This window comes from Lissotriton helveticus, chromosome 1_1, assembly GCF_964261635.1.
Source record: "Lissotriton helveticus chromosome 1_1, aLisHel1.1, whole genome shotgun sequence".
NCBI lineage: Eukaryota > Metazoa > Chordata > Amphibia > Caudata > Salamandridae > Lissotriton > Lissotriton helveticus.
The window spans coordinates 724,012,650-724,038,471 of record NC_136057.1 but is presented as its reverse complement, the minus strand read 5'-3'; the positions used below and the strand labels follow the sequence as shown (position 1 = coordinate 724,038,471).

The following is a 25,822-nucleotide window of genomic DNA, read 5'->3' as shown; positions in this document are numbered from 1 at the left end:
GTAATGCCCACAAAGTGGGCTGCCCCATCTTTCCAAAAACTCGATAATATACCTTCCTGTTGTTCTCAAATATTAGCCCATTGTAATGTTTGAAGCTCTACTGAAGAGAATGGAGTTGTTCAGGCCTCATAATGGCTGTTATAAGACTTCTGCTTCAACTTTCCAATATTTATCTTTCTGTTACTCTCTTTTAAATGTATAACATTCTACCCTCAGAGGGAGAATGGCCTTATAGCCCTTCTGCCTTGGGCTATACCAGTTGTTAAAGGCCCTCGTCTGTGGCTCGTGCACATAACTCATATAGACCTTGTCAGCTGGATATAAGGCTATAGTATTCCCAGTTCAACCTAATGATATTGAGGGACATCTCATTCAATTTAGTGGTGATTGTGCTTAAGGTTAGCAGATCTTGCAGGCTCCTTTCATTCTACCGTTGTAGCGGATGGCACATCTCTTCAAACACTTTGTTGTTCTGTGACCATCCAGTTGCTAAAATTCCCATAGGATCTCCACTTCCCCAACTAGATATTTTAGTTGTAGAACATTTCCACATCTTCCCTGTTGCTGCCCAATCTGTTATAATAAACCTTGGCCCCTCAATTCTGCCACTTATGCTGCTACCACCCTGTAACTTCGCTAATTCCCTGTGCCCCAATTCTATATTTTTGTTACATAAATTAAACACATACAAACACTTGGAGCATTAGATTAGGTTCAAGGCTTGGGGTGGATAGCCATCTTATGTTTAACAAGGACTCATTTGTTTTCCTTTAACCATCTGATGGACACTGTGATTATAGCTTTGACCAGCAAAATAACAATTATAGGTTTTTACATGCCATCATTTTTAGGTTTCGCCCTGGCGTTGCAACTGCGTAGCAGTTGCTCCGCCCAAGGGCAAAATCTAATGTTAGCTCTATAGTGGCGACTTGAAACCGCCCCTTCTTCCATTGGCTAGCTCCATAAATGGAGGCTAGCCATTGGAAGAGATTGGCCGTCAATCACGTTTTCCAGAGAAAACGCGATTCGGGGGCGTTTCTGGGTCTTTTTTAAGCCCCGCCCCTTGTTGCCGTGTGTCCCGGGCCGCGCTGTGATTGGCTGCAGGCCCGGGACACCCCAGTGACGTCATTTCCCGGGCCGCGCTGTGATTGGCTGCCGGCCCGGGACACCCCCGTGACGTCAGCCAATCACAGCACGGCCGGGACCTGACTTGTTTAGATATCTCCCACTTTGTGCTTGTAAATGTTGGCATATATGTGTATGATCTTATCTGACAGCATGAATTATTATTGTGCTACCGTTTTAGGTGGCACAAATGTTTCTAAATTCATGTGTAAAAACGAACACTTTTAATAAATACCCTTCAACTCAATTATATGTAATTTAAGGATATAATCTGATGTACAGTACCCATGGTGAAAAGCGTTGCATGTTTAACAGGTTTTAATTCTGAAGACTGTCATATTTTGTGTGCTGTGTGTTGCAAGATTTGCAAGCCAAATATTTTCATGGATCGGCTCCTCTGCGTCTGTAGAGAGCCACGCCAGACCAGTAGATTGGCGCTGACTCAGCTGTTCGTTCCCGTTAATGGTTTGCCTCTTCCACCGGATCAATGTTTAAAACGCCAGCGTTTGTCCCCCCAAAAAAATAAAACTTGCAAGAATTATTATTGGTATTGGCACCGAAAAATAGTCCTGTGTTAACCATTTAACAAATAGCTTGCTGCTTGTCCATTTTAATTATTGATTTGATAAACAAAATGTCAATTTAAGATTTCCTCCGGTATAGCGCGCAGTCCACGTGTATTAGGCCCCGCCCTTAGCTACATGGCCCCACCCCTTTTTCTAAGATTCTTAGTTACGTTCCATGGCCACACCCCCTTGTAGTCCCCCACCTTTTCATCCCACTTAAGCACTAGGAGGGGGGCACAGGAAGCGACGCGGTGGTGACACTGCGTACAGACCGGGTGGCGCTCGTCGACGGAAGTCAGCCTGCTCGCCATCTCTGGTCCTGATCTCAGGGGTCTTGCGGCTGCCTCGGGCTTGGACGCCGTTCTCTGGACGGATAGGCTGAAGCCACCCGGTGAAGAGTCAGGAGGAGCTCGCCAGCAGACGGAAGGCGGGGCGCGCATCAGGTACATAATGTGCCAGAAGCTCTTCTGTCATTGGGGGAGGACCAGGCGTCCCCAGCGAGTCCCACGCACAGTCCCTGGAAACGGGAAGCCGCGGCCTCCCTCTCCGACCGAGAGATAACACTGCGGGTGCAGTGATATGTGGGGTGGTTCTCTGCGGTGTTGTATTCTAAGCTCCTCGGCCCCGCCAAGCCCCATGATTTATGAGCCTGGCTAGAGTCTTTGGCTCTACGGGCCCAGTTGCTGCTTCCCCCATGCTGTTGTGCCCGGTTCTCTACACTCATCTCTGTTTTGCAATACTATATTCTTTTCTGGTTACTTCCTGCCCAGAAGGCTGGTGCCCTTTCAAGTCCAATTGTGCTCCTAGTCCCTGCTTTCTCTGTGCCCTCACGACCTGTTGTGCCCTTGAGTCCCGTTACCTTCATTGTGACTGTGCTCAGTTGTCCTCCAGTCACTATCATTGCACGGATTTCTGGTGGCTACCACGTTGTGCCTTAGGCGCTGTCCATTCACTTGATGGGCCTCCTATCCCCTTTTCCCATGTTGGCACCGCATCCCCTCATTCTGCCTACCCTCCAGTCTTGTGCGCTACTACACCCAATGACGTGGGAGTGCTTGCTTTATGCATGGTTTATCTCCAGTATATCCTTCTGGTATGGATAACACGTTTTTCTTATTTTTGGAACATTTCCTCAGACCCTTAACTACCAGTCTCAACAGTCAAACTCTCCAGTGTCTTGAATGTACGTTCGGGTAAAGTCCGCGCTATATAAAAACGCATAAAATAGATAAACAAGCATTTACAATGCAACGGTTTCGCCTTTGGAAAAGTTAGAGCTATTGGCAATGTAAATGACAATGCCATTTATTTATCTGTTTTCAAAACCAACACATAAATACAAATGTTGTCATTTACAATGCCAATAGCTCAAACTTTTCCAAAGGCGAAACCGTTGCATTGTAAATGCTTGTTTTTATATATAATTGTTCTTAGGCATTAGATTGTATACAACATACGAGTAAACCTTCTGATCTGATCTTGGAACACAGACCAGAGCGATAATCACGATAATGCATAGCGGCTGTATTGAAGTGAGCAAGTTCATAGTCATACAATATGATCAACTAAATGTTCATTCCGTATCAAGCAGTCATTACAAACTGTCACTGCCGAGTACTACACCCATGGAGAGAAAAAAATACAAAGCCTTCTGCCAAAACAATTGGTCATCGGTTCTGCTCTTGCAGTTAATTGAATATGATCTTACTTTTAAATTTGCCTTGGTCAGACACATCTTGGCTTTCTTCAATCAGTATTTTGGCTGCTATTTCGAGAGTGACAACGTTCGTGGTGGAGACGAGGAACAGCATAACAAACTTTTGACTCATGATCCGTAACGATTTGTCCTTCCTGCTGTTTGCAGATGCTGGTATGTAAAAATGGACACTAAATTAGCAATAGCAGTCATAAAAAAAAGTTTGAGACGTATAAATGAAAACATAAATTGTTAAAAAGAAACTATTGTGAACACACAATTAAAAGAGAGTGATGGAAATCTACTTCAAATATATTGAAAGTGGTGCCCCAATCTTTATTCTCCTCCCCAAGTTAGGTCATGGAAATCTATTGCACAAGCATTCCGAGTTTTATTTTTCAAAATAAGGTTGATGTTCAGAGGCAAGTTTCTAAATGAGATATTCTCCATCAAATCTAAACGAATGCACTCTTAACATGTTCATGGCATGGCACAACACATGGTTGCCTTTGCTCTTAGGAAAGTGTGTTCCTTTCACAAACAACTAAACACCAATAGCAGATTTCCTCAGTTTGACTAGAGTAAGGGGTCTGCTCATCCAAATAACAACATGGGCATATTCTCTAGTATTAAATGTTGTGTGCAAGCTTTACCATAATATGTTGTATAACTTATAAATCTAACATACAAGTGCTCAATTTCTGAGTAGCTACTTGGCTACAGAAAGTTTGAACTTAATTGTCAACCCCTGAGTAGATCCAAATGCAAATGTTAAGACATTATTTGGCTATATATCTAAAATGAATTGAAAATGTTGAATATACACAAAAGGCAAATTGGTTTAGCACTAAATAGCGATAGTATTTACCTGTGTCTTATGGTAAAATAATATAATATTCTTTAGAAAAATAACGGTTCATATTGCTTTAATAATACAAAAGAAAATAATGAGAATTAATAAAGAGAAAAAAGCGTTTTATAGATTAACGAAATAAATTAGGCTAACTCACCAGAATGGTAATCTGCTTCTGCAAAGTCAGGAACGTGTCTACTCTGAAAGGTCATGTTGTCTTTTTTTCGTTCGCCGACCCTGTGCTCTGTGTCCCCATCCTTGTGCTGAAAATAAGCAATCTGTTCTTCGTACTTCTGCAGGGTGCCTAGGCAATGCAAGTTTTTCAGAGTTTGTTTCAATCCATGAAGCCCGTGCCAGCAGTACTGATTTTTTGCCACACGGCTAACGAGATTTAAAGACTCCAGCACATTCACAATGTCATATATTCGTCGTCTTTCAACTCCTATTTAAAAAAGAAAAGGAAAAACAAGCAAGTTAAGAATTTAAACCAAAGTTAGGTTCATAAGTTTCCCAATTACCAACAGTAATAGGGATTTATTGGAAAGTACTTCCCATTTACAAATAACATAGGCAGTGTGTTTGAGGTAAGATTGGTACTTTAGCAAGAAGTCCAACTCCACCCCCAAAATTAGAGATGATGACACTACATTTGTCAAACTAATTGATTGTTCTGCGGCTCTAAGTGTACCACACGCAAAATATAATTCAGTTTAGTAAAGCACCACACATATTCTTCTGCCCATTTTAGAGCTTGTCATCAGCTTTACATTGTATTGCATGCTTAAGAACTTTGCAACCAACAGGTTAAAACAAATATGAATTAGCTCTGTACCAATCAAAAATATGGAATATTGCCAGAAGGCACATGCCAAGACCTCATCTCACAATAACAAATCCATTTCATTTTGTAGAGATGCCAAAGTAGTGAAAACATGATAATGTTATAGAACCGTAACTTTAAAAACTGAAACAAAAAACATATTGTTGTGAACACAGTAAACAACCTATCTAATTTTTAACTTTCTAGAGACTGTGATAGAAAAATTAAAAAAATCTCGAAATTTAGCAAGAGAAAACTGCAGGCATACTTACCAAGAGTTGCAGCCACTTCATCCAAAGAAATAGTAGTCTTTTCTGTTGATAGAGGATAACTTGGATAGCGGGCTAGGAATTTTTGGCACAAAAGCCCCAAACTCTTTTGCTTTCTACTGGGGCGTTTTTCATAATCATCTACGCTGCCATCATCTGCTGCATCTGCCTCCACCTACAAAAGAAAAGTAGAAAAATGTTGCACCTTGCAGATGCGCCTAAAGAACATTTGTTATTTAAAGCCCTGTTTTCCATTTTTTTACTGTCATACTTTTTATGCAAATGAATTCAATATTGAGAGATCCACACCTTAGGGTAAATCATAGCCTAAAGAGAAATAACAACTGATATTTATCACGAGCCACATTGCGGTTGTGGTGTGTGCTCTACAAATCAGCTAATCGCAATGCTGCATAACTGATTTCCAAACAGATTTCTTTTAAATTCATCAAGATGATGAGCTTTTGTTTTAAGGTCAGTCGGTCTCTAATTGTATCTATTTATCTCATCTACGACTTGGGGCTGGCATTTGCAAGCGCTATAAAGTGGGAGAGTAAAAGCGCAGAACCTTGGATATACAAGGTCATCCAATGTATTTCTTCCTGGACCCTTTAGAATTTACAAACTATTTGTACTTCATGCATGAGACGTGATTCTTAGCCCATTTGGTGTAACAAGAATAATGCAAAAACTACAGTGTAAGGTAGCACGACAGTAAAGTATACTCAAAATGTGCTGCTACTGGTTTTGGGGGATTAAAAAAAAATGCAACTACCCTCTAATTGAGTCCAGGCTCCTTTGCAGGTATGACTATTGCACAATTAGTGGATAAAGATGGGTCATTTTCATATGGATTTAATGTTTTTGAAAAGTTGATTTTACAATGCAACATTAGGAAATGTATTCCTTTGTTCTGATTGAAGAAAAGCTATTTTCAAAAGGAAACGGTGACTACAATAAATTTCACTTCAAACATACATGTACAGACAAAGGAGCACCACACAGGGCGTCACTATGGGCCCGATAAGGATTGCGGTGAATCCGCATCCTCCGGGCCGGCGGAAGCCACCGCCGGCCCGGAGGATGCGGATTCACCGCTGCGGTGAGTGAAAAGACCCCCCGCCAGATTAGGATGGCAGGGGGGTCATCCGCGGACGGGGAGACCGTCCGCCGCTTTTCCGTCGCGAGACCGCGGCGGAAAAGCTCTAACATGGTGGCGGTGTCTATCAGACACCGTCTGCCATATTAGGATTTGCATTGGGATATGCCTTTTCGCGGCGGCATACGGTCTTTTCTTTGGGGGCCCATTGCGGGCCCCCAGGGTGAAGGGGGTGTGGGGTGCACATGGGGGGTACCTATGGTACCATGCACTGCATGCAGTTTTAACATTGCGGCGGGCGCTGCTTCAAGCAGCACCCGCCGTAATGTTAAAAATACAGGATGTGACCGCCAGGGTGGCGGTCACATCCTAATTCGCACAGAGGGAACGCCGCTGCCCTTGCGGACGGTCCCTCCACCTCTGGGGTGGCGGACGGACGCAGGTCCGTCCGCCATCCTAATAGGGCCCTAAGATTGGGTCAAAGATGCATATCTTTGCATTGTCTGGACACACGCCACTTCAGTCTTCAAATAAGACATAATATGTGAACTTCTCAATGTCACCCAAAGGGAACACATCCTGTTTGAATGTCCGGATGGTAAGTTGGGTACCACTCATCCACAAAAATAAACATTTCACACGGCCTGCTTGACCTTGAACACTAGGATCCTTTCAATTTGATTTCCTTTGAAAATATTAAAAGTTTTCAGTGGTTCTTTATGGGGCTATGTGAAAAATATTATGGAAAACTCTGGATCTATTGTATTCGTGAATTACACTTTGTAAAACAATAGGAAAGCATTCACTGACAGTTCGTTGTTTTCAAAACTTGATTGATAAAACACCCTGATCTGATATTCAGAGCAATTCCAAATAAAAAGTACAATCACCTACTGATGAATTAATGATTTGAGTTTGAACGCTATGAATATTTTTGAAACTCTGCCGCAATTCTACTGTGCAAGAGCCAATCCTCACCAACAATGATGATCACTAATATAGTAGAAACAAAAGCAAACACCAACTTAACTAAGACTTGGTGTTTTAAAGCGAGAGTCCTGAGTGTAGACAAAGGACCTGCAAAATTGCAACAGACGACGGGGCAAGCCAGAACATGCCAACTACAAATTAACAAAGAGGAAACTAGGCAACCACTAAAGTACAGGAAGCCAAGCTCAATCTGTGTGTGTGTACTGGAAATTAACAGCACTATTGTATACAAAACAGCATTGAAGAAAAGGGAGTAACCAGAAAACTAAAATACCATCACTTTGAACCAAAGGTCTGATGGCACCAAGCAAGTGAGCCCCAGCCTCCCATCCATTGCTGATATCCACTATTTCACCATTACATTCAGTCACTCATTAATTGTTACATTCATTCATTCTCCCCCTTCCATCAATCGACCCATCCATACTGATCACATCCATGCATTCATCCTTTGACTTACCCATCCATCAATCATCTGCTCTGATTAACCCCTTACTCGGCATTCCTTTTGCCTGTCCATCCACCTATCTATTCACTCATCCTTTCACTCACTAATCCATCTGCCCGCTGATTCATCCATAGACTCATCCGTCATTCCTGTCGACCATCCCACCTTTCTTTCACCCTTCCTTCCATTCAATATTCTTTACTCCTTTACTTTTTCTATCTACCCTGCTTTCTTTCCTCCTTACTGCCACCTGCTCGTCTATTGTCACTGGTATTCCTTTTTATCATTGATTAGTACTTATTTTTCTGCCGAGTTGCAGACAGATGAGGAACATAAAGAACCGCAACATTGCTACAGCTGCTAAAGCAAGGGGTTCACAACACCCCTGATTGAAGATATCCACTTGCATGTTTGCCCAGGACTATTGCCAGCAATTTTACCTGAGCACTCAAAGAGGGCGCTTTCACCTTTATGAGAGGCTGTCATATTTGGCCATAGGAAACAGCTATCACCTTGCATAGTTACAAACCAGGCTCACTGCACAGTAGCATTAGCTTACCTGCCCTGCCTCGGGGGCTTCATCATCCTGCTCGTTGTTCTCAATTGGCCGGAACAGCTCTTTCTTTTTCTCTCGGTCACGAATGTCAGGGCTGGCAGCACTAATAAGCATCTTCAAGTTTGCTGTGGGGGTCCACGGCTCTGACTGGGTCTTATCAGCGAGCTTAATGGGTGTGATTGGACTTCTGTCAGGGGTGAAACCCCTCTGTTTTGACAAATCAATTGGCTCATTTTTCATCGGCGTTGATCGCGATCGATCAACAAACATGTTTTCCTGAATAAAAGAAATAAATAATTTCAAAAATACTTAGATGGATAGAAAATTCCACTTAATGATAATTCGCAACAATACCTATAATCATAACACACCGTAGACCTTACAGAAATTAGATGGGGGGGTTCTAGTTTTTGACAATAACGTTGGCAAAGGGGCATAGTGACAAATGTGGCAAAGTGTGGAGATCCACTGGCTTGATGCATCAATTCCCAGCTCAACAACAATATAATGGACTATCAGATACCCAAGCTTGCAGTTATTTCTGTGTTCATGGGATGAGCACTGCAGAAGGCTATTGCTATGCTATAGTTGAGAAGCACTAGCAGTGTGGGCGATCGAATGTCACACTAGTGTATAATAGTGTTATAATGTATTTTGCCAGTGCTCTACTTATCGTGACCCCACTTCTATGAGGTCACAGAAAATTCTGAATCAAACACAAATGACAAGGAGCATGTAATTATAGTCAAGTTTTGCTCTATTTACAGCAATATGTCACATTTGAAAGAAATATTCTATCATTAAATGTTGAAGATTAAATATCCAATCTTATGCATCAAGTGTCTTGTGCGTAAGTTTCAGTTCACTTTATTGAAGTTTTATTAGTTGTAACAATAGCACCTCAGCGCAACCAACGTGTTTCGTCCTTGCGGACTTCATCAGGATTGGGTTATTAGTGGAATCCTTAACAAAGGAGCTCTTATTTCAATATGAGATGGTGACTCGAACGAACAAGGGGCACTACACCACCTTACAATTTATCATTTTGGGACATTATTGGATATGGTGCTTATCGGACATTGATTTATTTTGGTGCTATATTATGATTCTATTAATAACCCTATTGCTATGCTACTGAGACACACAAATGGAGATTGTTGTCATCAACATCACACTAGTTTGAGACGGGAAAGACAAAAGAAGTTACTATGGCAAAACACACTATAGATGGCAAACAAACAACAAAGCACATCAGAGAGGATGGGGAGAGGATGTAGCCTAACGGCTAGAGTTGTCGACGTCGAAGCTGAGGAACCGGGTTCTAGTCTCTGCAACGAAGCTCAACATCCTATGATTCTGGGCAAATAACTTAATCTCCCCGTCCCTAACAAAAATGAATGTGTCCATTTGTAACGAAACTGGTGCTCACGTAAAGCACTCTGATACCCGATGTCTCAGGTCTAGTTTGCGCTATATAAAACTCTAAAAAAATAAAAATAAAAAAGAGGATATCCTACACACATCTATTCATTACACAATTGGACACAATAGACAGCTAATTAATAAGTGACATATGCATCCTACGATATCATCTTTTATTAGGAACATTCAATAACTGATAAAGACATCTTATTTTTGTAATCGATTTATGCAGCCAGATGAGCCAAGAAGCTATTCATTCCCATTTATTTATGTTTTTATTGTACTACCTTGCACAGTCTAACAGCCAGGCAATTACCTATGAAATGGGAAGGAAAATTGGTATGATCCTCAAGCCTTTAAACTCAATCAAACACCTGCAACTCAATGAGTGAAACCTTGCCATGTAACCATCGAGTATGGCCAGTGTTTTGCAGAACTTTGAGGCATGTTGAAAGATAGAAATAAAATACAAATTATTGGGACTGCTTTACTGTAAGATATAAATCTAATTCACAGCTTATGGTCTTTTTTTAGAACTGGCTGGTCAGAGAAATTCCCATGGTTTAAAATCCAAAGAATAAGTGGAATTTCTGTTACAGTAGGAAAGCTGTGGTGAAGGAAACTCTGCTGGTGAGTTATCTTCCAGATGTAACCATTCCTGGGACACCCTGAGGCAGATGGCTTAAGAAATGGAAACGTGTGCCACATTCTGCTTCAAAATGGCAGCGCTTAAAAAAATGGCACCTACAAACTTTCTTGACACTTGGTCACCAGAGAAACTGCGCGGGTCAATATGAACACTCCCCAGAACATTTGCGGCAAAGATCAAAGTTGCTCATCTGTACTTCCAAATAAACTTTTTGGTAGCATTCAGAAATATATCAGAGGGTGAGGCTCGGTTGTATTTACAATTGGAGATTACTAAACACGTGACTTTAAAAGCCGTAAAATAAAGTCAACATAGTTGTTCTGCATAAGATGCGTTATCAGATTGTGTCACTCTAGTGTGGAGTTAGGCATCTGTTTACCCTGACACACAAGTCTCGCCAGCAGGGCAGCTATCTCCTAATGGAGAAGAATGGTATTGTAATCTGGTCTGAAACCAGACACAACAGAAGGCAGAGATGACACGAAAAGATGGCCAGGCAACATAAAGGTTGTTTTTATTGTACAAGTACGCTTCAAAGTTGCGTTCAAGTGAATGCCAAGGAAGTACTACAGTCGAACTTTTTACTGTATAAGCGCCCTAGGGTAGAAAAAACTAGAGCCTAGTTGACACTGGAGTTTACATTTGCAACCTTAAGATAAAACATTTTGGAACAAATACGTAGCTATCTGAAACAACTGGCGACCTAGGACATTAAATATTTGACAAGAGGCAAAAATATGAGTTATAAAAATACAATACTATGATGTGAAAAAAGTTTACATCGTGCCCTCATTAACAGAAACATGTCTTTTTCATAATTTGCTAACCTTGTGGGCATGCTTTCCGTGCGTGGCAATGTCCGTTTTCACCTTTTTTGAGCTGACTAGGTCTTTCAGGGTTAAGCAATTCATCACCTCCATCTGCAAAGAAACCAAGTGATAAACATCAGGAGCCTGTGAGATTGCGGGAACTAAAACAAATATTTTTAAAGATATTTTAATGGTAGTATATGCATTATGTAGCTTGAAGAACTAAGGCATAACAAAGATGGCTAATAAAGTTTTCTACAACTAAAACAAGTCGAGTTGCAATTAACATAAAAATCTGTCCTGCGTCGTCTGTAGCCACAATGTCACACCGCAATTTTCGTTTTCCCTTAAAACTGTACAAGGTAGCGGGTGAAATAGGTAGTTATTTGTACACACTTCGTTTTTAGCGAAGTTGTTTCCTGTTAAATGGCCAGATCCCACCCCCTTCTTTAAGGAAGTTAACGACAATTCGACCCCTTACCGCAGCCATCCTAAGTACCAGCAACGGCCCGCTTCAGAAACTTTTTATCCCGCTTCGGCCTGCGTGACTTGTACAATTCTCACTCGTTGAAAATGTCCAAGGGGTGGCGCCCAAATCGAGTAGGAAAAAAAACCCCATAGAAAGCAGCCTCCACCTAATATGACCCTGTAGTGCAGGGCTGTCTGGCGCGGGAAAGGGTGCGGGCTGTGTGGGGCGTGGAGGACGACCTGCAGAGTGAGTTGTGGCGGGGAAGTGACCTGCAGTCTGATGAAGGGGGTGGGGCATGCAGACGCTGCCCATCCCTCGGGCAGTGTAGGCGCTGCGTTGCCCATTCCTTCTGACCTCGGGTTGGAAGGGAGGGGGTTAGTTTTGGCGCTAAGAACAAAAGTTTGCAGCTTTGCCGGTCTTCCAAGGCGCCACTGTAATAGGACACCGAGGGAAACTCTTGGACCTCCCCAAAACAGTCACGGGGAAGAAATTCAGCAGCGACTGGAGGAGACGTTGACAGTGCCAGGGGAAAGGTGAATCTTGAGTTCAATCTAAGAGCAACTGGAGCTCCCTGCAGGACCTGAGATCGGTACTGTCAGAGTTCTAACCTGGTCCAACATGAACCTTGATAGTTCCACGTCAGGGATATGACCCGCTATATATTCAATATATTACAATCGTGTGACATCCTCTACTGTCTGCTACCAAGTTCTGATAAAATTAGAACCTGATAGTGATGGTGCAGAACGAGTGCTGCTGCACTTCGATGTTGACACTTCACATTTTCTGAAGCAATGGGTTTCGGCCAGTGTCTGAGCAATGCCACGGCGACTCCTGGCAAACGCACCTACCTGAGCCTAGTAAAGCCTGAAAAAGTGCTGACACCACAATCCAAGTTATTGCACATCAGCCTTGGCAGTTAAGGCGCGGAAGTCTTACCCCTGTTTTAGCCTGAGTCTAGTACTGCCTGGCCCTTGCACTGTCTGACGGTGGCATAGGCATGTCTAAGTAAGAAACAACTAAAGCAACCTGCTAAACCTGAACCTGGGATAGTACGAATTCATGCAGAGGGGATCTCAGTAGAGGCCACATTTGTAACAGTATAATTCAGTGTGACCCGACCTCCCTCCCAACCTGGTACAACAGGAGTCCGTCATAAACTGGCACAGCCCTAGCCCTAACACAACCCTAATCATGCCAAACCTAACACTGGTAACATATGGCCTTGGCAGTACCCCGAGTCTTGGCAGGGGGAAACGTTTTTGCAAGTGGGCTCACACTTTTCTGTCGAACTCTTGCAACCCGCGCATAATATACAGCCCAACCAGCCCTTTGGTCTAGCGCTGCGAAAGTCATACCTTGGCACAGTCTGGCCCTGATTCAGACACAGACCCATTATAGTCTTGATACAGGCACAGACTCACTCATGGTAAAGCCTAACTCTGGAACCTGTCAGAGGCACACCCGACCAGCACCCTCCTCTGACTCTAAACTAACATGTCCTGGCACAGCCAGATCCCTGTACTGTGCGAACTCTGACACAGCCTCAGCTCTGGTGCCAGTCTGTACTTCTAATGTGTGACCCTGAGCAGTTAGTCACTCGTGCAGTGCGGCAGTCCTGGAGCACCCTGGCACAACAGGATTCTAGCTCTTTCAGACCGACACACCGAACTGTGTACAAAGCAAATATTGGCAGAAGTTAGTCTGTCACCGTTGCTGCAGTCCTGAAACATGAACCTCAGTAAAACGCGTCTCAGGCACAAATGAAGCCGAGAGCACATGAGTGTTCGACCCTGCGACAGCCTTGTACTTGATTCTGTTTCACTCTAGCGAAGCGGACCCTGGGGCAGCCTGAGCGAACTTTCTTGTATTACCAGAGACCTGGTACAGCCTAAGCAGTTCCCTGGACAGCAGAGGGGCTGCCCTGGCACATCCCTTCAGGAGGGCTCAGCAGCAGGAATACCAGGTCCCATGAGCTGTGGAGGCGTTCGCAGCAGTTCAAACTCACCGCCTGCGTCCGGACGAGTCGCCAGTTCTGTGACAGTCGCTAACGAGTCCCCGGACAGCTCGGGACATCCAAACCTCCCGCTAAAGTCTCTCTTCTGGCGCCCTAATAGAGATTTTCAGATCCGGCCAATGAGGAGAGGGCTGCAGTTGGGTGACCGGCCAATCAGCATTTGGGCTGGCATTGGCGAGGCCACGCCTACTCCGCTTCTACAGCCCGCGCGCTCTCGGGCTCTTTCCCGGCCGGATCCCCGCGCTCCCTGCCCTCCCCCGCACCTCCTACCTGGGGACGCGGCTGTTGGGAGCACAGGACGCGGTGCTAGCGGGCGGGCTCAGAGCGGTGCGTGATCCTGCCGCCTCGGGGGGCCGCGGCCTTTGTTACCGCTCTAACTGGCCGTCTCACTTTAAGTGAGGAGGGAAGAAATAATCGAGCAGATGGAGGTGCAGCCAGCAACAGCTTCTACCTTTCAGGAACATATTGGGGGGAGGAGGGCGGGAGCCGTGTCTGAGGGGTTTACCAGCCTGAGTGATAATAGGGGCCAGCTGTTGAAACCTCTGTCTTTCCTTTCTCACACGACAAACACTTTGTGCAACTTATTTGTTTACATCCGTGACAAGTGTTCAAAGAAAAGTGTTGATATCTTAAATTGTTGTTGTTTCTTTAGTACCCCTCAAATATTTCTCTCTCAAGGACAAATTAACGGGTGATTGCAATTTTTTTTTACAACATCCCCCTTGTGTTGTTATCAAGCTTTGGCATGCACGGTCCCCTTTTAACTTTTAATCAGTTTTGCTGCTCATGCAACGCACCTGATATTTTAATAGTCTTTAGTATATAAGGCAAACATAATGCCCAATAACTGTCTTTATTGACTCCTTGGCTGTGCTGCACATTTGAAGTTTAAAGGCTAATCAAAGAAAATTGAATAGTGAATGCACCACAACACATATTTTACTTATTGCAGATAACTATGCAATATAGTGGATGGCTTTTCAAATACACATAGCTAGGCTTGTTGACTTTTTGGATGCTTTGTATAGTAACACTGCACCTATCCAATATAACTTGGCATTTCATTCAATCCCATGGATTGATACAGTTTTTAATGTAATGCATGATTACAATTCCTAGTTACTTAATGGATGCAACCTTGTTTTTGAAGGAATAACTGCTTTGGAAGCTGTCGTAGGACGATTGGGAGGAAGGGGTGCAGACAAGCACTGACCACTTTTGTGTGTGAAAAAGGCTGCTTTATTGAAACAGATGCACATCACATTTCCTGGTCAAACGGCTTACAAAACTAAAACCTCGCTATACATCCAGAAAACTAGCTCCTATCCCACCGCAACCCCAACGATCCCCCCAAACAAGCCCACGCTGCAGCTAACGCATTCACTTTATTGCAGTTTATCATTTCCAAATTAAATTACCCCAACATCCTATGAGTATCTATATGAACCTGTAAGTAACCAAATGTCCTAAAGTGAACCTTTAACTACCTGCCTACCCTCCTCATGCACATGGATCCCCAACTGGCAATGCCAAGCAACTTCTGCAAACTCCTGCCAAACTTTACATGCCCACTGCCACCCAGACAAGGGGGATTGTGAAACGGCTCCCCTTTTCAGCCCCCCGGTATCAAAGACACACAGATGATGGGCGGAATGCAGGGCAAATCAAACATTCACCCCCAGTCTATAGATCTGGGTTAAATCCATCATTCATTTTGCTCACCATGCCTCTCCAGTTTAGACGCAGCCATATGCAAATCAGTCTTGACCTGTGCCTCTTGGGAATAGTCCAGCCCGAATTGCCAAGCCAGGTCCTCCCTGGATCGGAAACAAGCATCCTGGGACCGGTTTCGGGGCATCACCTCTCATCAGGCAGGCTAGCTTGAATCCAGTGACACAGTGAGCGCAGGACCCATGACTAGGCATGCCCGGCACACTTAGGGCGAGAAAGCAAACATTCTTTTGCTCACCATGCCACCCCAGTTTAGACCCAGCCATATGCAAATCAGTCTTGGCCCTGTGCCTTTGGGGAACAATCCAGCATGAACTGCCAAGCCAGGTCTTCCCTGGACAGGAAACAATCATTCTGAGACCAGTTTCAGAGCATCACCCCTCATCAGCCAAGCTAGCTTGAATCCAGGACGAGAAAGCAAAAGAAGCACAATGATGGACGGAATGCAGAGCAAACTAAAAATTCACCCCAGTCAATAGATCTGGGTTAATTCCATCATTCTTTTGGTTACCATGCCACCCCAGTTTAGACCAAGCCATATGCAAATCATTCTGGACCCTGTGCCTCATGGGAACAGTCCAGCCCGAACTGCCAAGTCAGATCCTCCTTGGACCGGAAACAAGCATCCTGGAACCAGTTTTGGGGCATCACTCCTCATCATCCAGGCTAGCTTGAATCCAGTGGCACAGTGAGCCCAGGACCTACGTCAGGGCATAACCGGCACACTTAGGGCGAGAAAGAAAAAGACACACAGTCGGGCCCTGTCTCTAATGTTTCACGTTCAAAAGTTTACCTAAAACCTCCCTGATCTCCAACAAATACAAATCCATGCCTATGCGAGACAAATGTACTCCGTCTCCTCTAAAAAAGTCCTAGGCCTCAAATCTAATGTCAGAGTGACAAATCCTACCAAGTCCAATCTCCCTGCAAAAAACACACCATCTCCCTGTTAATTTTCCTTCTATCCCTGTCTATTGCCTCCAGTTTAGAAACCCCTCTCCAAGAACGCCACAGCACAAATTCTGTCCATAACAAAAGCACACAGGACCACTGGTCCTTAATTTGCATCAAATCTCTCTTCATGGTTCTCATCAAAGCAACTAATTTTACCCTGACTAAATAATTCTCCCCCAAATGAATGAGCAATACATCCGGGTGCCGAGACCCGACCATCATCCCATGTAATGTGTGTAACAAATCTCTCCATGGCATACCCCCTTTTATTTTCCAGGTAATTTGAAACAAGCATTCATCAAAACCCAAAGTAGCGCCCACCCCCTATGTCCTGCTTAAATTGTTGCCCATTTTACAAAAGAATGGTCCACTATCCAAATCACCACCTCCTCAGACGCATGGCCCTGTACAGCACCTGGAAAGAAACAAAGAAGCAGTAAGCGTTTCACAGGGCCGCTTCCAACGTGCTAGCCTCCTTCACTAGTCCCCGCACATAGCACCTAAAGCATCCTGATGACCAACGTTCCAACACATGATATCCTCCCGTGCCCAACCACCGGATGCTGCCTCTGAGGCCACCCGATGCGGAAAGAGTGTGCCATAATCCGCAGCCTGCACCCAGCGCAGACTGCGGCATCGTCAGTAACTGGTATGCTGTCACCCTACCTCCCTGTATATGAAGGAAAACCACCCCAATATCCCTTCCGCAGCACTCCGCCCAGCGCCTACCCCATGCCACTGGCTACAGTCCTGGGGTACCCATAGCGCTCAAACTGCCCAGCTTTCCTTTGGCCCTCTGATCCGTCTGGAATTGCCGAATCCACACCTCCCATCTCCTTGGCGCTTGAGTCACTTCCTCCCAGAAAAGCCCTCTCCTATCTCTGCCCCCCAGGAACTCTGATACTCTGAAAGCCCTGTAGGACATCCAGACCGTTATCGTTGAAAACAGGTAGGTTTACACTGGGTCTTGGCGAACTGCTGGTAATTGTTCCAACACCCTTAGCAACATATTCCTGGACAGAGGTTTCCTAATCCACCCCGCTGGCCCGCTTCCTTGCCCAACCTTCCTTGATTCTACTCCCCAAATTCCTCACCAACGGGGATATCCCCAAAACTATTTCCCCATTAAAACTAAACCTGCCAACTTCCTAGCAATAGTCACCCTTGACAAGTCTTTTTCGATCAGCTCCAAAATGTATTGTAGTACATCCTCGCTGCATGCCCGTCCCATCACCCTGCGCCATACGTCCAACGCCAATAACTCCTTCAAAGCCTGTACATATGCCTTGCACATTGAATCCGCAAATGATCTTACCACCAGTTGTACCATCTGGCTTTGCCTACGAACCACAACTTCTCCGGCATGTGTGTCGGGTCTCTGTCTGCGTCCCTGGCTAACCCACAGATTCTTCCCCAATGTAAAAGATACAAAGCATTCGCAGTGTCATTGTACACACCTGGAACGTGGCACGCTCTGAAAGTTAAGTCATAGTGCAAGCCATCCAGCATGAAAACCGCAGTAATTTCAGCACCTGCGTGTACCTTGCTGATTGTCTGTTCACCATCTGTACCACAGCCATGTTGTCCACTGTCTATATGTCAACTCTGCGCCGCAGAGGGTTACCTCTGCCACCAATGTGAAGAGTTCCAGAAAGGTAATGCTCCTCCCTCATTGAACCCATGCCTCTGGCCATTGCTCAACACACCATCTGCTCTGCCAATACATGCCAAAACCCAGGTCTTCTGCCTCATCAAAAAAATCTGGAAATCCTAATCAAGATCCTCCTGTCTCGCCAAAGGAATCCCATTGAAGTCCTGCAAGAAAGCGCACCACATCCTCAAATACACTTTAACCCCCACTGAGATCCTTTAACCCGCCACTTAGACCCCACTGCAATTCCATAAGGAAGAGAGTTCCTTTGATAATGACCTCCCCAACCGCCTGTAGAAGGACTTTCCTGCCCATACGACCCTGCATAAGAAATTGAGATGACCCAGCAGAATCCGAATTGGGACACTCCTGAAGGGACAATACTCAATAGGCAGACCACTCTCTGTAAATATTGTTCCCCCCCCTCATAGCAGCCCCCATAGTGTGCTGCCATAAATCTGAATCCAATCGCCCCATTTCGCTTCTAGGTCCCACGCCAATCGCGCCCAAAACTCCTTGTATTGCGCCCATGTATACTCCCTGTAATCTGGGCCTTCCGAATCACGTCCATGTACTTAAACAAGGCCAAGCAGTGGTCTAAATATTTCTTGCAATAAACACTGGCAAATATTAAGAATGCCACCGTCCAATTTTCTATTGTACGAGGAACTTTCAGCCGCTTGGCCAGCTCATATTCCTCCTCCTTCGAACCTTCCCTCAACTGCACCTCTGTATGCAGGAGTTTTACCATCTCCCTATAGTCCCCTTTTACAAATGTCCTCCTTCATGGCCAACATCAAATGCGCACCCAACGGTTTTGTCACACCCATATAAGGCAATTTTTAAAACTTAAATTCCTTGCTGTTTGGTCTGTCTTTACTTCCTCCCCTCACCCTGAGTCTGCCATTTTGCTTGTGCCCCCTCCCATGCCTCCAGTACCCGCCTGCTTGTTCATGTGCACTCCCATGTCAGTAAAGTCTTTGCCTCTCTTTTCCTTCAACCTATGTGACAGAGACCATTTTAAGAGCAGGAGCCTTATTTGTGACCTTACCTGGGGCCAAGGTCAGTGCCCGTGCTGATGCCATCCGACTGGCCAGTTCTGTCCCTTCTTTCCCTCCTGCGTTGGTCATGCGCACCTGTAATACATGATTCCTCGTTAGAAGGCCCCGCCCACCCACAGACTTCAAGCTCCTCCTCTCGGAGCTCACCCTCTTCCAAACTATTCTTGTCATAGTCCAACGTAACCCCTCCTAACGTGTCACCCAAACACTCCCATTCATCACCCTGCACCTTCAGTGCCGTACACTCTCCAAACTTTGCTGTGGGACCGCAACGCCTAGCGTCCAGGGGGACCAAAGCGACCCTGCCCTGTTGGTTCTCACTTCTCCATTCACCTTTTCCGAATCTCGTGTACCAGAGGCCGTTTGTGACCTACCGGCAGCTGGGGTCAACAAGGTCTTTCCGGACCTTCGCGTCGGGATCCCTTGCCAATTTTGGGCAAACCACGCCCAGGGCCAGCCCTCTCTTCACCTTGGTGTTGTGGAGCCACCCCAGCTCTACGGAGTCCGCTTTGGTGCCCCTCACCTGGACCCTCTTCTCTGCCACTCCAGAGCCCCACAACTTACTCCCCCATCCTTTCAGCTGGAAACGACCAGGGGGCACCCCCACCTTGCTCCCTCCCCCAAGGGTCCAACCCCTGATGGGGGTTCTCCTCACCACGCTAAAGTCCTCATACACCAAAGCCTCTTCCTTCAGGTCCTCCTCCCCATCTCTCCATTCCATCATGGCCGCCACTAAGGCAGAGACAGCCTTTGCCCTCCCATATCCACCCGTACCCAAATAATCGTCCAAGCAAGATACCAAGTCTCCCTCCCTCCCTGCCGGTGCCTCCCCAGTGGCCAAAAATATCTAAACCTGCTCAATCTGGGCTGTCCCCTCTTGCCCCTGTACTTCCTACCTCCCAGTCCAGTCTGAGTCATCCCCCTCCCTCTCCCGTAGTGTGAGGAGTCCGTTCCTCCCTCCCCCAACCACTCTCCCCACCTGGCCCTCCCCTCTCCCGGTGACAACACTCTCATCTGGTGGTCCACCAAGGACGCGCACCTCCGTGAGCCCCTCACTTCCATGTCTGTTTCGAAGGTGGATGGCTCCTCTGAGGCAGCTGCTTTCTGCTTTTGCTCGTGCCTGTGGCACCACAGACGCACCTAAAATGTGACGGGGCTGCCTCTCTCTGTTTCTCCCCCCGAACTTGGTTGCCTCCTCCAGAAGCACGTCAGCCGGTCCCACGAAGCACGCCCTCCTTACGCAACCCTTGCTGTCCTCACAGATGCCGCCCGGACACCATGGAAGACAGCGCTACAAGAGGCCCAGCTCCTGCCCTCAATGTGGCTGCTTCCTTGCATCCAGAGCGTCCGCAAGAGCTCCCCTCCTGGGGCACTACCCCCGACAACCGCCCAGTGGCGTAACAAAACATAAGGGGGACCCCCTGAAAATTTCACGGAGGGGGGCCCCCCACACCATGGACCCAGTCAGGAGCTTTAAGGACAGGGACATCGCCGCCCGTGCACAGTGAAGGAGGGGGCACCCTGGAGCCCAGGGGCCCTACGCACCATGGGTGCTGCGGGGGCTATTGTTACACCACTAGCTACACACCAAGGAGTTAAGTGGCTTGTGGGAAAGGTGATGGTGTGACCATGTATTACATGGAATAAAGTACCTGTTGCCATAGATGATAATGATATTGTAAGTCACCTTCGGCCTCGTTCCGCTATATGGTCACGGAACTCCTCAGTGAGTTGCAAAATGCTTATAATGTATGGCAGACGCTACTTCATCTCATAAAGTACAGCCACCAGTTTAACTATGGCGTAATATATGCCCCCCCTACAATTTGCTTCCAAGGACACTACAGATAGTCCCACTAGTGATATTCTAGACAATGCATACAATAAAAAACGCATAGAGAAAATAGTGCAGACGTTTGTGATAGTCCACACTGGCATGGGTAATTGCTGATTTGGGTAATACATTTAAAATACTTGTAATTGAATTACCTTTTCAATTTACCTGCTTGGATTGAAGTATATTATGTCCCCACAAAACCAGTGCTTATTTGAGCCAGTGGTTTCTGGTGCTCAACACTGGATCTTAATTTGTTTCCGGTGCTCCGCACTGGCCCTTAATTGTTAACACCACACTTAGGACAGACTGCCACATGATTTAGAGATGAGCAGAACAACGGTTGTTTATAAATACAATATACATTAAAAATGACTAATATCTGCCGCCATAGTAATTCCTTTAGCTTTGGGGACCTCGAATGATCTGAACTGTAGCACTTGCTGGCAAGAGAGATCACTATTAGTTGTTTTGGCAGCGATGACAGGAGCGATGGGTGGTGCAAGTTGCAGTGGCCTCCTGGTCAGGGCCCTGGCACTTAATATTTGACAAATTAAGCTCTGCACACACCAACTCCCCTTGGGTGCAGAGAACACCATGCCTGCATTTGACTATTTAAAAAAAATGCTATCCTTGTCCCCTTACAGCCGACCATTAACAAAACAAGATACCTGTGCAAGGACCAACTGTGCTTGACATTGAGAAAAAAAGGCTGGTGTTGTAGGAGAGCCTTTTATAGGAGGGGGTCCACTTAATTAGCGCTCACCTACCACAATCACTCATATGCAATCACCCTTCCAAATCCTTCACCACTCGTTCAACATTCCAGCTATATTTTGTCCCTTCATTGCCCCTAAGTAGAGTCCTGGTTATGTTTCTGCAGTTGCACACATCCTCTTCCAATGGTTACCACCTGACTGGTTTTATATGGTCATGAGCTGTATTTTAATGTCTCGGCCAGGACAGTTAGAAAAGTTAGATTGGTATTTTTTCCCCTTATTAGTTCATAGTTTACACAGGCAATGTAAGAAGAAAACACATTAAGTGTGCTCTACAGCTGCCCTGGTGATCCCTGACTGACAAAGACAGAATGGTCATATTCAAATTAATAACAATGATTTCTTATAAAGTTCTATTTCAGAACCATATTGGGGCCTTTTTGCAGAAAGTTAAATTGTGAACAGATGGAGATATTTGTCTATTACAATTAAAGGTAGCAACCTTATCTCTGCCCCAATAAGTTCTGTGCAGCTTCTTCAACTCTCAGACAAGCAGTGCTCTAAGGAAGACACTTTCTGTGAGGAGGAATGGGGGGAGGAGGGTATAGCTCTTGTAAGATGCCTGGCAGGTTCGGAGTGAAAGAGAAACAAAAGTTGTTATTTTGTTTCTCTTCACTTCTGAGTCAGCCCGTTTCAGCACAGAGCAGCTCAAAGCAGGCTGAAAACTGCATCTGCTTTACAGGAGACAAACACCCTGGAAAAACAAGCTGAGGAGTCCCCCTTCATATATAGAAGAATGGGGGCCCCCCGCTCTGCGGGGGTGTCCGTTACGCCACTGCACCCGCACAGATTGCAGCGGGGAACAAGCAAACACTGCCGCCTCCACCCCTGCAGAGGCGGCGAGGCGTGCAGGGGAACGCCTCCCCCACCACCAGGTCCATCCTGCCCGCCTCTTTCAAAAGGCGAATCTCCTCCGCCACCATCATATCGCTATCGGCCATGGTAAGTGCAAAACCTTACAAATCGCCACCAGACAAAATTTGCTAAGTAAGCACAATAGCACCTTGACAAAGATTACCACTGACAAGGACTACCAGCCACCAGGTCACCTGAACCTAAAATGGTGTCTGGTAGCCCAAGCTGTACCCCTAAATATAAGTTTTGGCTAATTTTGGGTGAATATATAGCCCAACACAAAATGGCAGTCGTTGGACTGCATCACACACTCCCAATCTGCCCGGGGGGCAGACTTCCCTTTGATCAGCTGGCCCTTAAGTATCTCTTGTGCTATTGAATATTGACACCATAATGTTGTCGTACAAGAATATCAAGGAACAAAATATTGAAAGGTACTTGCATGTAGGGAAGTATTTATTTACTATTTGTAAATCCACATCCACACACATTGAAGATATATGTACCAGAAAGATACATTCAGTTCTTTAAGTGAGATTGAAAAAGTGGGGGTGGGGGGACTCAAAATGGTTGTGGCCTATCTAACAAAAGGTGTGGTCTAATAGAGGGAACTACAATCCTGCACTGCACAAGTTCATAAACAAGCTCTTTTACAAACCATAAACTGAAAACCGCTAGCAACAATACGATTAGAAGTAGTAGGCCCGAAAATACATTTTGGGGAAAAATACTCAGTATTTTTAAACAGCTGACACATTTACAGTAATACTGTATGAACTTGTAAAAAACTCAGCGATGAGCGAGCAGCAATGGCAATGGTTACCCAGCCTCCATGGCAGCCAGAGAAAGGGAAGAGTGTGGATGGCTAGCAAGGTTAATTAATGCACGTGTGCTGACAAAGTCCCATTGCTCTCTGCTTCACTAAAGTAGGCTGTTAAAGCAAAATGTTGATCACAGTGAGAGTGCCAGTAACTTGAAGAAAAGAAAGTCCACTTACTAGACTTTTCATCAGTTGCAGTGAACCCTTTATCCCAGTAACTGCAGAGATGGAAATGTGTTTAAAATAAAATTAATGCTTTATTATCAGTCTTCAGCAAAACACACAAGATGTTGGACGGAATGTTGCACAATGGCAAAACATTCACCCCCAGTCACAGATCTGGGTTTAATCCATCGTTATTTTGCTCAGCAAGCCACCCCAGTTCATACATGGCCATATGCAAATCAGTCTTGACCCTGTGCCTCATGGGAACAGTCCAGCCCGAACTGCCAAGCCATGTCTTCCCTGGACTGGAATCAAGCATCCTAGGACCTGTTTCTGGCTATCAGCCATCATCAGCCAGGATAGCTTGACTCCAGTGGCATAGTGAACACAGGACCCATGTCTGGGCATACCCTTCCCACATAGGGTGAACAGCAAAACACACAAGATGATGGATGGAATGTTGCACAATGGCAAAACATTCACCTCCAGTCACAGATCTGGGTTTAATCTATCGTTATTTTGCTCACCAAGCCACCCCAGTTCAGACATGGCCATTTGCAAATCAGTCTTGACCCTGTGCCTCATGGGAACAGTCCAGCCCGAACTGCCAAGCCATGTCTTCCCTGGACCGGAATCAAGCATCCTATGACCGGTTTCTGGCTATCAGCCGTCATCAGCCAGGATAGCTTGACTCCAGTGGCCTAGTGAGCACAGGATCCACGTTTGGGCATACCCTTCCCACATAGGGTGAACAGCAAAACACACAAGATGATGGACGGGTATGCTCAGACGTGAGTCCCGTGCTCTCCATGCCACTGGAATCAAGCTATCATGGCTGAAAAGGGGTGAAACCCCGAAACCGGTCCTAGGATGCTTGTTTCCAGTCCAAGGAGGACCTGGCCTGGCAGTTCGGGCTGAACTGTTCCCATTGGGCGCAGGGTCAAGACTGATTTACATATGGCTGGGTCTAAACTGGAATGGCATGGTGAGCAAAAAAACGATGGATTTAGGCCCAGATCCCTGTACTGGGGTAAATGTATGACATTGTTCTGCATTCTGTCCATCAATAGTTCTTTTTGCATTTGTCACCCGAGTGGGACGGGTTGCTCAGACGTGAGTCCCGTGCTCTCCATGCCACTGGAATCAAACTATCCTGGCTGAAGAGGGGTGAAACCCCGAAACTGGTCCTCGGATGCTTGTTTCCAGTCCGGGGAGGACCTGGTCTGGCAGTTCGGGCTGAACTGTTCTCATTGGGCGCAGGGTCAAGACTGATTTGCATATGGCTGGGTCCAAACTGGAATGGCATGGTGAGCAAAAAAAAGATGGATTTAGGCCCAGATCTCTGTACTGGGGTGAATGTAAGACATTGTTCTGCATTCTGTCCATTAATAGTTCTTTTTGCATTTGTCACCCTGAGTGGGATGGGTATGCTCAGACGTGAGTCACGTGCTCTCCATGCCACTGGAATCAAGCTATCCTGGCTGAAGAGAGGTGAAACCCCGAAATCGGTCCTAGGATGCTTGTTTCCAGTCCAGGGAGGACCTGGCCTGGCAGTTCGGGCTGAACTGTTCCCATTGGGCGCAGGGTCAGGACTGATTTGCATGTGGCTGGGTCCAAACTGGAATGGCATGGTGAGCAAAAAAACAATAGATTTAGGCCCAGATCTCTGTACTGGGGTGAATGTATGACATTGTTATGCATTCTGTCCATCAATAGTTTTTTTTGCAGTTGTTATTATCAGTCTTCAGGATCTAATCATTGTATGCATATCACATTTAGAGTCTGAGCTCTGCCCACCACGCCTACGCCTCTTGCACCCCTGCGGATTTAGTGGCATGCCCTTTCAGATCACTATCAGGTGATCACATCTTTGAATTAGCTACTGATCTTGGCAACAGGCAGAACAAAGCAGTCTTTTCAAACGTACAGTGAAGGCCGGGGATGAATGGTACTGCTACCAAGGGCAGATTTTTTTCACACTGTGGGGGAGGGCAAAAACAAAAGGCTCGGTGTGGACCAAACTCAGTACTTGGTTTTTAGAACAGCCAGTGCTGGGCACCGGCAGGAGCTGACCTGCTTAAACTCCTGGGTACATGTATGTGGAGTAAGGTATAGAAATATAGACTTACCTGTCTTTATTTTCCTTTTTGGTGATATTTTGTCTTCAGTATTGTGTCATATCGA

At 45.7% G+C, this 25,822-nt stretch overlaps 1 protein-coding gene across 2 annotated transcripts in view; it reads right to left on the bottom strand.

Annotated features, from left to right (window-relative positions):
- E2F7 (E2F transcription factor 7) overlaps positions 1–13,875 on the bottom strand; it is a 59,605-nt gene extending 45,730 nt beyond the window's left edge. Inside the window, exons 1-6 of one of the 2 annotated variants that reach the window (XM_078674254.1) lie at positions 13,780–13,875; positions 11,321–11,413; positions 8,426–8,698; positions 5,333–5,504; positions 4,398–4,682; positions 3,400–3,558 (exon numbers count right to left, since the gene is read on the bottom strand). In XM_078674254.1, coding sequence (XP_078530380.1) covers positions 3,400–3,558; positions 4,398–4,682; positions 5,333–5,504; positions 8,426–8,698; positions 11,321–11,413 — 982 coding nt within the window. In that variant the 5' untranslated portion in view covers positions 13,780–13,875. Of the gene's footprint in view, positions 1–3,399; positions 3,559–4,397; positions 4,683–5,332; positions 5,505–8,425; positions 8,699–11,320; positions 11,414–11,783; positions 11,893–13,779 lie in introns of those variants that run through there. The other variant, XM_078674252.1, reaches the window with a different exon arrangement.
- Between the last annotated feature and the right edge of the window lie 11,947 nt (positions 13,876–25,822).